The 13,904-nt window shown below is 38.4% G+C and overlaps 1 protein-coding gene across 1 annotated transcript; it reads right to left on the minus strand.

The window, feature by feature from the left end:
* Nucleotides 1-6,207: 6,207 nt before the first annotated feature.
* On the minus strand, nt 6,208-10,888 carry sptssb (serine palmitoyltransferase, small subunit B). Its single transcript, XM_030109428.1, has 2 exons — nt 10,751-10,888; nt 6,208-9,046 (listed from the first exon to the last, which is right to left on the minus strand). The coding sequence occupies exon 2, from the start codon at nt 9,036-9,038 to the stop codon at nt 8,796-8,798; it is 243 nt and encodes an 80-aa protein (XP_029965288.1). The 5' UTR covers nt 9,039-9,046; nt 10,751-10,888; the 3' UTR covers nt 6,208-8,795.
* Nucleotides 10,889-13,904: the final 3,016 nt, after the last annotated feature.

A 13,904-nucleotide genomic window follows, 5' to 3' on the forward strand; every position in this document is an offset into this window, starting at 1 on the left:
AGGATGCACTTAACTTGAAGTTATCATGAACTATGAAAAACTGTGCTTCAAAAAAGCATTGTACAGGCAAAACTACAGCTGTGTTTTCAAAGATACGACCAATAATTTTAGTAAATCTTACTTAGGGTACTCCCTCAATATTAAACCATATAGAATGGTTGTTCTCACTATAGCCAAGACTTTCAGCTATAAATGTGTCATTTAAACATGTCATTTAAACTAAACATATCCTGGACATTAAGTCACTGCACACCTTATATTGCGCACTTTTTTTGCCATATCTGTCTTATTGTGTTGAGGTCTGGGGAAACAGCTACAGAACCACTCTACAGCCGATATGCACGATACAGAAAAGAGCAATAAGGATAATAAACAATGCAGGATACAGAGACCACACAAACCCACTATTCATAAAATCACATTTGTTGAAATTCATGGATCTAGTTAAATTCAAAACAGCACAAATAATGTTCAAAGCAAGAAATAATTTACTGCCAAAAAATATACAGGGGATGTTTGCGGAAAGGGAGGGTGGTTATAATCTAAGAGGAGACCTGAATTATAAAAAACCAAAAGTTCGAACTACACTGAAAAGTATGTGCATGTCAAGCTGTGGAGTGGCTCTGTGGAACAGTCTGGACCCAGAAATAAAACAAAGTAGCAACATAAATCTGTTTAAAAAAAAGTACAAAAAAATATTTCTTAATAAGTATATGGAGGAGGAAGCCTGGAACTCTGGATGATGATAGCAAATGGTGTTGAGTGTTATACATATAGTGGAAATTGATATATTGCTGTTATACTGTAGTTATATTATAATTATTCTGTTATATAGTATATATTTATGGGGATAACTATATGGTATGTGTGGGTATATATTATGTATTTATAGGGATATCTGCACGGTATATGTATACATATATTATGTGATGTCCTATGATGTATGATTTTAAAACTTGTTAATAGTTAAAAAGGGTTAGGAATCTCTAAAAAGTGTTTACTTCTTCCTACTCCTTTTTTCGAACTATGCTGTTATGTTGTTTTTTTGTTTTGTTTTGTTTGTTTTTTTTGTTTTTTTCTTTTTCTTTGATTTGCATTAACTTTCCTTTTTATCTTTTTTCTTTTTATACATGTTCGAAAAATAAATAAATTCATTCATTCATTCATTCATTTGTTGTCATTTCAGAAAGCATAAAATGTGTTCTTTGATCAGAAATTGGCACAAAGGGGTGTTTTACACTGACTTTAAAGCCTTCGAATATCGTTCAATAACATACCCAAACACAAGCCAATGGTATGCATGCAAATATATTCTAGCTGATAGGAAATGCTTGACATTTACTGGTGTGGAAGTTACTTTTAAAAGTGATCAGTTATAGTTATAGTTGTTAGTTACTTATTTAAAAATAATAAAGATATTTTAAAAGTAACTAATTACTAGGCTTTTGACACTCTGAATCACAATATATTGTTAACTAAATTACAAGCATATGGAGTCAGGGGGGTAGTACTAAAATGGGTAGAAAGTTATTTGCAAAACAGAGAGCAGTATGTTGAGTTTGCTGGTTATTCATCTAGCCGTCAAAGAATTTTATGTGGAGTCCCACAAGGTTCTGTTGTGGGGCCTAAACTTTTTATATATTTTATATTTATATTTTTTATATATTAATGATATTTATACAGTGTCTACTATATTACATTTTGTTCTTTTTGCTGATGATACAATTTTTTTTTTTTTTTTTTTTTTTTTTGCTTTGGTAAGTATCTAAATTTATTAATAAAAAATGTGGAACAAGAAATGGTCCTACTTAAGAAATGGTTCAATGTAAATAAGCTTTCATTAAATGTTAAAAAAAAACTAAATATATGTTGTTTACAAATCAAAAAAGTACAGAAAATATTAATTTAAGTTTCAACGGAACCAAGCTGGAAAGAGTTTCAGAACTGAGATTTCTCGGAGTTACCATTGATGATAAGTTAAAGTGGAAGCCACATATTGGTCAAGTCAAAAAGAAAATTTGCAGAAACCTTGCTGTTTTAAGTAAGGTCAAATATATTTTGAATTATAAAACAAGAAGGATTCTTTATTGTTCCTTAATTTTACCATATTTTATGTATTGTTCAGAAGTTTGGGAGAGTACCTATAAATCAAATTTCTTGTCATTAGTTTCTTTACAAAAGAGGGCAATTAGACTTCTTCACGGAGTTTCTCCAAAGGAGCACACAAATGAGCTGTTTCTGAAGTCGGGACTATTAAAACTGAAAGATTTAATTACTTTGCAAACATTGTTGGTTATGTTTAAAGCCAGGCAGAATTTGTTGCTGAGCGGGCTCCAAACTCTTTTTACAACAAAAAGTTTTACAAGTAGAAGGATGTATGATTTTGAACAACCATATGCAAGAAGAACATTTAAAAAAATGTGTATTTCTGTGGCTGGTGTTCAAGCATGGAATGGAATTGACAACGAAATGAAAAAATGTTTAAATATTGATCAATTTAAGTTTAAGTTTAAGTTTAAACAGTCAATTATGCGATTATATGAAAAAGAGTGTGGAAATTAAGATGTATATTTGTGTTCTCTACACAGTGTATGATTTAATTCACATAAGGTCATCTATGTATTTTATGATATGATATTGTTTTTACAATATTGTATTTATGTTATGCGAATGGGGTAGGGGTTAAATAAGACACTGTTCTTCAACCTACTCCTGTTCTTTATTTAATGGCATGTATTTACTTTTTTTTTCTTCATAACTTGTATAAGATAACTGTTTTTTTATGCATACCATGAAAAAATAAGAACAAAATAAACGAAACGAAATGAAACTAGGCAAAGTAACTATTACATTACTTAAAAAAACATGTTTGAATATGTCAAGGAATTTTGATCCCCTCTGAAAGGAACTTTAAGCTGTATGTTCAGTTATTAATTATAAAGCTGAATAAATGATTAATGAAGTAAATAGACACTTGGCAGAATACATTACAAACAGGAAACACTACATTAATCTAAATTATATTATAATTGTAGGTAACATTTCTACATTTGTAAAAGAATAATAAACCCAATAGATGTATGCCAACAGATGTCTTTACCTCTATTTAAAAGCTGCCTTTGAATAATAAGGGCTCTCTATGGCTGTATCTCTGTTATGTGCCTTGATGCACTTTGCACCAATAGTTCCTTCTTTCTGTATGATGATGTCATTTAGAACTGTCCTGACTAAGGAGCTTGCAACAATGTCGCAGTTGTAAATGACATAATCATCTAAATTGAAGGATATTGTAAAGTGAAATCTGTGCAAATGTGATGATGATGTCATTCAGAACTTTCCTGACTGGGGCGTTGGCAACAATGTACTGGTTTTAAAGCAACATTGTTTTTTTTTTTGTTTTTTTTGTTGTTTTTTTTTAACACAGTAAAATGCATCACAGCATAACACAAAGAATTTGGATCTCCTCTTGATAAAACTGTAAGGTGTATGTTCAATTGATTATTTTAAAGCTGAATATATGGTTAATGAAAAATATGGACTCTTGTCATAGTAAATTACAAACAGGAAACACTACATTAACGCTACATTAATGCAAATTATTCAAATGTTGCTGTTTGATGATATGAGACAAGACACCAGTCAAATTCCATTTGAAAATGTAGATAACATTTCAACATTCATTGACATGCATCTGTTGACATACTAAATCAATTAACGTAGATCTTTGTCAATAGATGTCTGTACTTCCATTTATAAGTTACTAAAAACAGTAACTCCTATTAGTTTAAAGCAGTCACTCCCATCACTGCTGGTTGGTATCCAGATGAGGGTGTTAACATAGTTTCCATAAATATTCATATAAACATGAAGTACAGTGTTATGATGAAGGCATGCAGCTTTTTGCATTTGTAGTGCTCATTGACTGAACATGTCAAAGTTTTACCATAGAAATGTTTTCATGGTTCATTGGAGTTTTTTTTTTTAATTCAGGCCAGCCACTCCTGTTTTCTATTGACTGATGCCTAAGTTAGATATGATGCAGAGCTGAAAGCTCTCACGAGGTGAGTTTCCTTCTCCATCTTAGATCAATACAGGGGAACAATGATTGCACAGTCATGATAAACACTGAAGCACAAAGCAAGTCCAATCCCACTAAGATTAGTGTAGATAATAATGTTGCATCATTGTTGAATTGATCAGTGAATCATTCATTACATACTACTTCAAAATCTCAGTATTTTAGGTTTAGATGTACAGTTTCCATTCCAGACTGAAGTTGTTTAACTGAAGAGTCAAAGTGGATTCTGACTTTAATTTGTGCAAATCATCCCCCAAGTTAACATCACCCCAGTTTCTCAAAGATTTTTTCTGAGGTTTCATGTGCACACTGACAAGGACAGCAAGCAAAAACAGTAAAAACAATACTGTCCAAAGCATTACATTACAAAGGACACGGAGACACACACACACACACACACACACACACACACACACACACACCCACATACACACACACCCAGCAAAGCAAACAATGTTCCCTCAAAATAAACAGCACAGTGGTATTTCATTATAGTAGGTCATTATAATAGCAGGGAACATCCTTTTCTTTGATCTTTCAGATTTTTACCAAAGTATTGAAATTACATTTTGAAGAGTCTGGTTTCATAATAATCCCACAGTCCTTTCAGCTGACATTTCTTTATTCATATTCAACAGAAAACAATTATTTATGTGAGAGAAACTCCAGTTATATTGTTTCACTCCTGTCAAATCGATACACTCCTTCAAGTTTAACACTGTCTTGTGAAGTTCACGTGCTTTTTGTGTGTGTATCTTATCTATGATGTCTTTACTGCATTGCAAACAGCAAAATAACCATGGTTATGTTTGTGCTACATGCAACTTAAAAAATATTTTAAGTGACAAGAATTGTGTTCTCAAGGGAAAAAAAATGTTTTAATCATCTCTTGTTAGGTAGTATAGATTCTGTCTGGTGTGACACACACCTGTAGGAAGGCAGAGCTCAACACTCCTGCTGAAAACGGTTTTGTAGCTGAAGACGTGAAGCTGCAGGATGCTGCTGTGGCTGGAAGGTGTTATTGACTGTCTGAAGCCATATTAATATTTCAACACTTTCTGGAGTTTCCTTGCAAACCGAAACCTGGTGGCAGTGTGTGTGTATGTGTGTGTCATGTACATGGACCCAACAGTTGCTAGGAGTTCCCCCTGTTTAAATGGGTGAAACAGTCACAGGTCACGTGTAAACACACCAGAAACAATACACCGGCACTCATGATTGTTTTGAGAGTGTTTGAGTCTGCAGATGGGTTTGTTTGCGCTTGTCATTATGGAGATAGCCTCTGACCTCTCTCTTCATGGATCCAAATGGACATGTTCTGTGCAAACAGTGGACCGATCTTCAAAAGGCCTGAGGCGGATATAACAGCTGCTCAGTAAATGACGTGAGAAAACGCAGATTATCTTCACTTTGAGGGGAAAGACTATCGCAGGACGTCAGGTCTGAAGAAGGTGGTAATGGGATGAAACTGCATGCCAAAGGAAACAAAATAAAAGGTGTAAATCTGAATTTTTGGATGAACTTTGGCATATAAGTTGGCAGCTTAATGTTCCAGCTATCGTGTTGCAACATCCTGGAAGAAAAACGATGTGGAGGTGTTACAACACATAAACACAGTTAAATGAAAGATCCTTAATGAAAACCTAACAATCATCCTGTCTCAGCTATTTGAACCATATTACAGAAAAGAACATTAAAAAAAAAAAAAAAAGAAAGAAAGATCCAGCACCGCTGCTCTCACACGGCTCTCCAGAAAGTTCTGTTGTGTGTTCTCACAAAGGCAGTTGGACGAGGCGCAGGCTTCAGGTCACCAGAGCTTTGTGGGCATGTACAGGTTACCTAGTATCTGCAGAAGAGAAAACAAAGCCTGCGGGCATTCATTCCTGCTACGTTTAGGGAGAACAGGTTTGGCGACTCTGCCTGTTATTGTGTGAATTCACTTCATGTGGTATGTGGCGTTGGGACAGAAATCTGCAGCCTCGGCGCTTTTGTTTTCTTTGTTTAATTTTTTAAAAAATTCTGTACTCTATTGGAAGTGCCACACGCTTCAGATGCTGCCGCAGTGCAGATTACATGTTAACATGCACAACTTCTGTTATAAACCATACAGAAACAAGCATTTCTTCAGATTTCTTTATTTTCTGATTATTACAGTGATTTATTGTTGTAAAAAAAAAACATTCATATGGTGAACGGTGGAAAAGCTGGAAATATTTGATATGACCGCTTAGTGTTTATCAAAAGTGGGAACAATATAAAAGCATTTCATGATTGAAAAAAACCAAGCAAAGTACAATGTATATGCTGTTCATGGCCACAGAAGAACACAGGTATAAATAATCCCCCCCCAAAAAAAACAAGTTTGGTAATTGACATTGTAACCAGCCAAGCATTTACCAGTGTGTATAAATATATAACTTCATATAAATAAAGAGATTATGTTAAATCTGTAACCAGCGAGCCCTTGACCCAAAGCAAAAATAATCAGAAATGATATTGAGAGCAAAAAAGATAAGTGCACAGCTCAGCACCCGTACAGAGACACGACCACTACTTTTCTCTCCAGTTCACGCTCCGCGGATCATCTATAGCAGGCGTGTCAAACATACGGTCCGCAGGCAATATCCGGCCCACAAGAAGATCTCGAGTGACCCTGGGGATGACATTGCAAAAAAAAAAAAAAAAAAAAAAAAAAAATACGCAGAAGACATGGAGCGCAACTTTAAGGTGAAAAATGACTTTGAATCCATTAATTTGGAGATAAACCATCTTGGGATGATTGACAGACATGAAGACAGAACCTTGAAATGGTGAAAACTTTCATGGTGAAGGGCTGCAGAAAATCATATGACTGAATGGGAATCACTGTAGAAAATAAATAAATAAAAAAAAGACTGCAGTTTTGAAAAAGGGATTCCAGGTTGCTAATAGCAGGTTTTATCAAAACATGCATCAAATTTGAACTCTTTTCAAATCTATTTGTATTTCTTTCTGGTAAAAACAACTTAAAAATGTTGAGTTATTTATAGGATATATTATTCCACCTGATGTTCTACATGCCCCCGAACTAAATGAGGTTTGACGCCCCTGAGCTTTCACATCAAGCCGACTCGCCTACAGTAATGCTTGTATTTCCAACTTGACGGCAAACAGTTCAGCTTTGATTGGAGAGGTCGCTGAGTAAACCTACGTCACCAACAAGGCCAAGCCTAAAACTAAAAGGTGTGTCGGATCAATATTTGCTCATGCTCATACAGAACACACCTTCCCGGCATACCAAAGAGTTAAAAAATGCAGATAAAAAGAAGGCTCAGCACATATCTGCGATTATTTTTGTTTTATTACTCACGTTGACTGCAAGACCAGTAAATATAGGCTTGAGACACTTTGTGTTCCACAGCCCCGATCAGGACATGTTACGGTGGATTGCATAGCTTGGACATTCCCTCAGCTACACATTGCGCAACGTGCTACAGCAGCCGGCAACACAGTGCATGAATGCAACAGAAAGGCGATCATGGTTCTGATTCAAAACCGAAGACAGACCAGTAACATCAGCTGGAAATCAGAAATGTTGGACACTAACTCCCCTACAGGATGTTGTTGACAATCACTGGCATCATGGATGCCACACACCAACACACACTTAAAGGGACACTTCGCCAAATTTTACATACAAACGTTGATCTACTCGTGAAAGCTATTCAGACTGTTTCAGTCAACATTCACTACGTGTCTTGAGTCTTTCACTCATGAGTGCGCCTCGGAAAATTTGAACATAATTGAAAAGAAAATGATCTTGTCAGTTATTGCTAATTTTAATCGTGATATTTATGGTGTTTTAAATGTTTAAAATATTTCAGTTTATGTGTATTACACATAAAACATACATACATTTAAGCCCTTGATTCAAATTAAGGGGTAAGTATTTGTTTTTCATTATATTACAAATTTTTGAGACAAACCTGTACTGGCCACAAGTCATGAGCTATTGATAAGTTTACCTCGGAGTCAGCAGTAAAAATCACGCATCCATTCACTTCATCCCTGACTTGTACAGAGTCACTCAAACTGTCATTTCTGTTCACGTGTCCATTTTGGGGAAATACGACGGCAGTAAAGGTAATTACAATGTATCAAATAGTGATGTTGGACACTTCCTGAGTGGAAAACAATCCAGATATACCCCCAATAGTATGATGGCGCTTGGCTACTTTGATCACGTTCATGTTCTTTTCAAGTTAATAAGCCAGCTTTTACAAAAATGACTAATTGAATTGGTCGAATGCCCTTTTAAAAACAACAGCTTCCAAAACATGGTGGAAAGAAAAGAGTGGAGGGGTATTCTGTAGCAAGGCGAGCATGCAAATCTGCCACGCATGTATGACCCTATCATGCAAATCCCAGAGGTGGAGGGATGCACTCACACAGGACACACAGAGAGAAATATATTAAAAAAAAAAAAAAAAAACAGGACGAACAACATCTCACACGACATTTCACAGGGAGGGTGTGAAAGTGATGTACAGCTGTGTGTCTAATACCATGGGGTAAGGCTAGAGGGTGCAAGATGTAAAGAAGATACTAAGGCTCTGATTTCCAGATCGCTCCGTTAAGATCTTCGTGTTTTCAGTCTGGATTTGCTCAGGTGACGGAGGGGGGGGGGAAATGATTCTCGGACTCATGCTAATCGACGTCTCCGTCCCTCCGTGTTCTTTCAGTTCATGAGAGCCATGGTGCTCGCAGGCTGCCCGCCAAAGATCCCAGAGAAAAACTCCAGCGCCAGGCGCACGTGGATGGGCACAAAGACATAGGAGGTGTAGATCACCATGGCGATGGCTGAGAAGAGGATGGAGTTGAAGATGGATTTTTCCCATGGCTCCAGGACGTAGATGCCGGTGATGAGCAGGTACTGGTAGTACATCCAAGCCAGGTACTCCCTCAAGCTTTTGAAGGTCATTCTGCGGGCTGGTTTGAAGAGAAACGAAGTGGGAAGGTTGGGAACGTCAAAGTGTGAGAATAAAATGCCATCAAAGATTTTGTAACCTAAGTAAAGAAATTGACAATTCCAGCTGTTTTATCTGTTCCTCCAGACCCGATTTTAAAAGTGGCATCATGAGAACAAAAACATCTTATATAAACTGTGGTATCATCCTAATAGCTGGTTATTGAAATCTGTGAGCAACAAACTCAACTTTGAAAACATCAAATACTGAAAATCGATTTTCTAACTTGCAACTCAATACAAATTTTCACCACACGAATCATATTCACTTCCCAACAACTGTATCAACTTCAACAGAAAACTGATGAAGTGAAAAGAAAGGTTTCTGGATCTGAACTTTAGCTACACACACGACGTGTCCATACTGAGACACACATGCATCTGTGCAAATCACTGCAGAAACACAGCGAAAGCTTTGTAAAGTGCACGGTCAGTCACTCTCACCCCAACTGGACATACTTTGATGGTCTGTAAAACATCCTATTAATGCCAATACTCTGAAGATAACTACTATATAAGTAGAAAAAAAATAAAAACTCCCCTCTGTGTGTTCATTAATAGGAGGGCAGGATGGGGAATTGGGAGGTTGTCCTCCAGGCCCTCCAAACCCACCCCACCATTGCCCTGAGGGGACAATCAAGCAGGCCTTGTGAAAGCAGGATTCAGTTGCTTGGGCAAAGAGAAACACCAAAGAAATTAAGCCCATGAGTCCAACATGATTCCAGCAGGTTTTCTGTGCACACTTATTCCAGCCTCGGTCACACATGGGACACCTGCAGATAAGTATAGGCCACAGCGAGGCAGGTCGCCTAATGAGAAGAGGAACAGAAGCCCACGGCTCCTATAGGAGGCTGCAGGCCTGCAGAACAACACCAACCTGAAATGTGTTGACGTGCACGATGCCTCCCTTCACCAGGGATTAATGTATGGGATAACAAACACTGGAAGTGAGTTGTTCCCCCAAGCTCAAACTTATTAGCACCATCTAGTCTATTTTTTAACCTGGCGCGTGGAGTTTTCATTTTCATTTTCAGGAGAGACACTTTACTCATAAATATTATAGATTCTACTAGAATCTTTAGATCTAAATTTTGATGTAGATTTACAGATCTACATGAACAGAGGAAAAAAAGTCTACATTTGTGTTTGTTTGTCTTTTTTTTTTGTTTGTTTGTTAAATATGCATCAGATTTTAAGATTTACTGCAAGTAGAAATGTACATGTTTATACGTGAGGTTGCTCCAGTGGAGGGGGGAGGGGTCAAGAACTCGAGCAGGTGTACTCACCTGTCTGGAAAAATAGGAACAACAGCTCGTCCTACAGTGCAGAGCACTCATTCACTACAAGGTGCAACCGAATTAAGCTCCTCATTGGATGAAAATAAATAAATAAAGTATATTTGTATCAAGTTGTCAGAGCAAGAGTTTTAGCTCCCATTCATTAATTACAGAAAGGTCTGTATTTCTATTAAGTTTACTATGCTGATAAACAAAACAGAAGATAAAAAATTAAAGAAAAAAAAAAGCTACATTTCATCTCCACATTGTTAAAACTGAATCAAATGCATCAAAAATTAGGACTAACGCTTTTTAATTAGATTTCTTTAATAAGTTAGAAGTAGGGATGAAAGAGAGAGGTCAGTGTATCCTCGGTACGTCGGGACTCACCTCCGGAGCCTCGGTCGGGCCGTCTGGATGTCAGATAGAGAGAGATGAGCTGAGCTGAGCTGAGGGGAGGTGAGAGGACGCGCTGCAGCCCGCGTGCCGCCGCCGCTCCGCTGCTTTGTGTAAACCAGAAGCTGCCGCTCCAGTTCTGCCCCGGCTCCGCCGCACCACACCCACCGCCCCGCTCACCTGGCTCTCAGCCGTGCAGGTGGAGACACGGACGGTTTGGAACGCACGGGCCAGCGTGCGTGCGTGCGTGTGTGTGTGTGTGTGTGAGAGAGAGAGAGCGTGCGTCTTTACGCAGTCAGGAGGAAACAAGTCTTTGCACCAGAGGAGCGCGTGCGGAGGCGGCGGTCTCGGGTTTTCCTGCAGCTCTATTCCCCCGCTCGGTGCGGCATCCTCCAAGTTTCCTCAGTGCGTGCGTGGCATCCTCCGTGCGTGAGTCCCACCATGCTGCAGCCCCGCTCTGCTGCAGTGTGTCCGTCTGACGCAGACCGCAGCGGGCTGATGCTGCTGCTGCTGCACGGCACGCGCACGCAGCGAGCACGCATCCAGGAGCTGCTCTCTCTTCAGGATGGATGGAGACAGGAAGAGGAGCGAAATTCACACGACAGCATCGCCCATGCAAAAACAGCTCTGTCTAAATCAGGGTTTTTTGTTTGTTTGTTTTAAACGGGGAGGGGGCCTACTGAACCACATCGCGCCCCAGCAAGAAACTAAAAACTCCCTTTTAAAGGTCTTCATGTCTGATCTGCAGTCCTCAGAATCCACACCATGCCACGTAACATGTACTGCTGTGACAATGAAGAATCCTTCTGTCCTAATTTGTGGGGGCATTGCTCTGCCCTGCTGGGGGGCATTGAGACCCTCCAGTGAGGGGCAGGGTGGGTGAAGGGGCCTGACTGGTTCTTCAGTTCCCTCAGGCCCTGGATGGTGCGTCTTGTTCTGCCTGTCCTTGGAAACAGGAGTCTCAAAAAAGTAACCAGCGATTATCACCTCTCTGAGATCTAATTCAAGTTGATGTGGAGACAAAAGTAAAAAAAAAGAAGAAGCTTGTTTTTTCCTGTTACACTTGTTGTAAGGCCCATCCCACACCATCCATGTAATAAAAAAAACCTACATTGGTGGTATGTGGAGAAAAACGGCAAAATTATCAAGTGTTAGGAGTAAACATGTCAACAGCTCATCAGATAATCTTTAGTCACCATGTTCGGAGCGGTCATAGGGATTGGTGCTTGCAGAGCTCAGCAGCAGCACTACAAAATGCTTGAACCATTAGTCTGCTTCACACAGCTCTACTTCTCCTATCAGTCAGTGATGATTACCAGTGTTTACTGTGTCCAGAGAGCTCAGAATTCTGTTAAAAGTATACGATTTTTCTGAGATCACAATGAGATATAACGACTTTAATCAGAAGTGCTTGATTTATACAACAGACAGGCTGAACTCATGACCTCCATCCCGTCTTTGAAACAATATAATTTCATAGGTGACAGGAGTCAAAAGTCTTATTTCAGTCAACATTAAATTTCAAAAAATGAACCAAACTTGATACATTTACAGGCCATAGCTGATATATTTCCTTGCAGTAAGCATGCTCTGTGGTATTTTGTTCCTCTGGTGGTTTACAGAATCATGTGTGTCAAGACATCACAAACACATGGAGAAGAAAAAAAAAAAAAAAAAGCTTCAAGTACAATCCGATGTGTGTTTGGGAACGATCTTATCTCCCAACTGTGAGGTTTGCTGACCTGCTCAGTTCCTTCTCTGCATTATTGATGTGTAAACACAAGCAGGGCCGACATGGCGGACCATTTACGCCTGGATACACTCTGCGATTTCGTTAATGTCAGAAGGATGAAGGTCTGGTTTGAAAAGGCCAGACTCCACAAAAAACACATCCTCTCCCACAGAGCAGGGCTTTGACAAAGACCTGCCCTGAAGCGACCCTGTGTGTCCTGACCCGCCGTGCTCCCGCCGCTGTGGAGATCACTGAAGAATTACCGGCACGCCTCGTATTAACAGTACGGAGCTTCTGATATGGAAAGTGAGAAACTACACATCAAGCATGTCAGCCTCAAGTGTGTATATATGCAAAGATGGTGAGAAAACACACACATACACACACAAACAGAGAGGGTTGGGGGGGGGGGGGCTCACTTCATTCACTTTCCCAAGTAGATCTGATTACCGTTAACAACCAGCTCAGGTTTGTGAAAAACGAAACTGGCTCTCCTCCGCCCTCTTCAAGTTAAAACGTGAAGCAAGCGGAGCAGACTGCTGCTGTCTGGTAGAAATGTTTCCTCTCAGACTCAGAGAGAGGAGCTCTGCTCTACACACACTAACCGGACAAAGCTAAAGTCAATCTGGAAACAAACGGAAGTGATTTGGTACTTTTCAGATAGTTTTTAGAGATTTTAAATGCTTTGCCTTCAACATTTATTCCACACTCAGCGTGTGTAGATGTTCACTTATTAGGGCTGTCAGTTTTGATCATGAGTAATGCAGCGCTGGCAAATTTTATTATTTTTTAATTGTGATTAATTAGCATTAGCATTATTGTTATCAACTGGCTCAAAGAAAAAAAAATAGGGGAGAAATCTTGGAACTGAGACAGCTGTATTGTTGTACTTTTGTCACTTTCAAATTAAGTTATTTAGTTAATTTATTGTTTTTGACCATAATAGACAAATAGACTGGCCCTTGAGCGTCTCAACTTTGAAATATTAAGTAGTTCGAATTCCACATTTGGAAGTTTTTTCTAGGCGAAACTGTTACAATTACAATACATGTTCTACTAAAGATAAAAGATGCAGAATCAACTATTTTTGCACATTAAATGAGTGATTTTGTGGGTTGAACTTCACAAATTATGTGATCAATCCCGATGAACAACTTGCAATTAATTTGGTTGACATCACTAATACTAATAATTTAGCTCAACAAGTAATTTCTTCAAAACTAAGACACCCAAGTCTAACAACTATCGTTATCTCTTGAGTCAATTAAGTCTTTTCTTGGTTTCCACTTCATAGCATACACAACTGATAATCGCTTTTTGTGCCTGACTTGTCTTGAAAGTTTACATTTAATCATAAGAAATTGAAAAGTACAAACCCTTTTCTCTTAACTAAATATTAATATCTTTTGAAAAGCC

Source organism: Salarias fasciatus, chromosome 14 (assembly GCF_902148845.1).
Source record: "Salarias fasciatus chromosome 14, fSalaFa1.1, whole genome shotgun sequence".
Taxonomy (NCBI): domain Eukaryota; kingdom Metazoa; phylum Chordata; class Actinopteri; order Blenniiformes; family Blenniidae; genus Salarias; species Salarias fasciatus.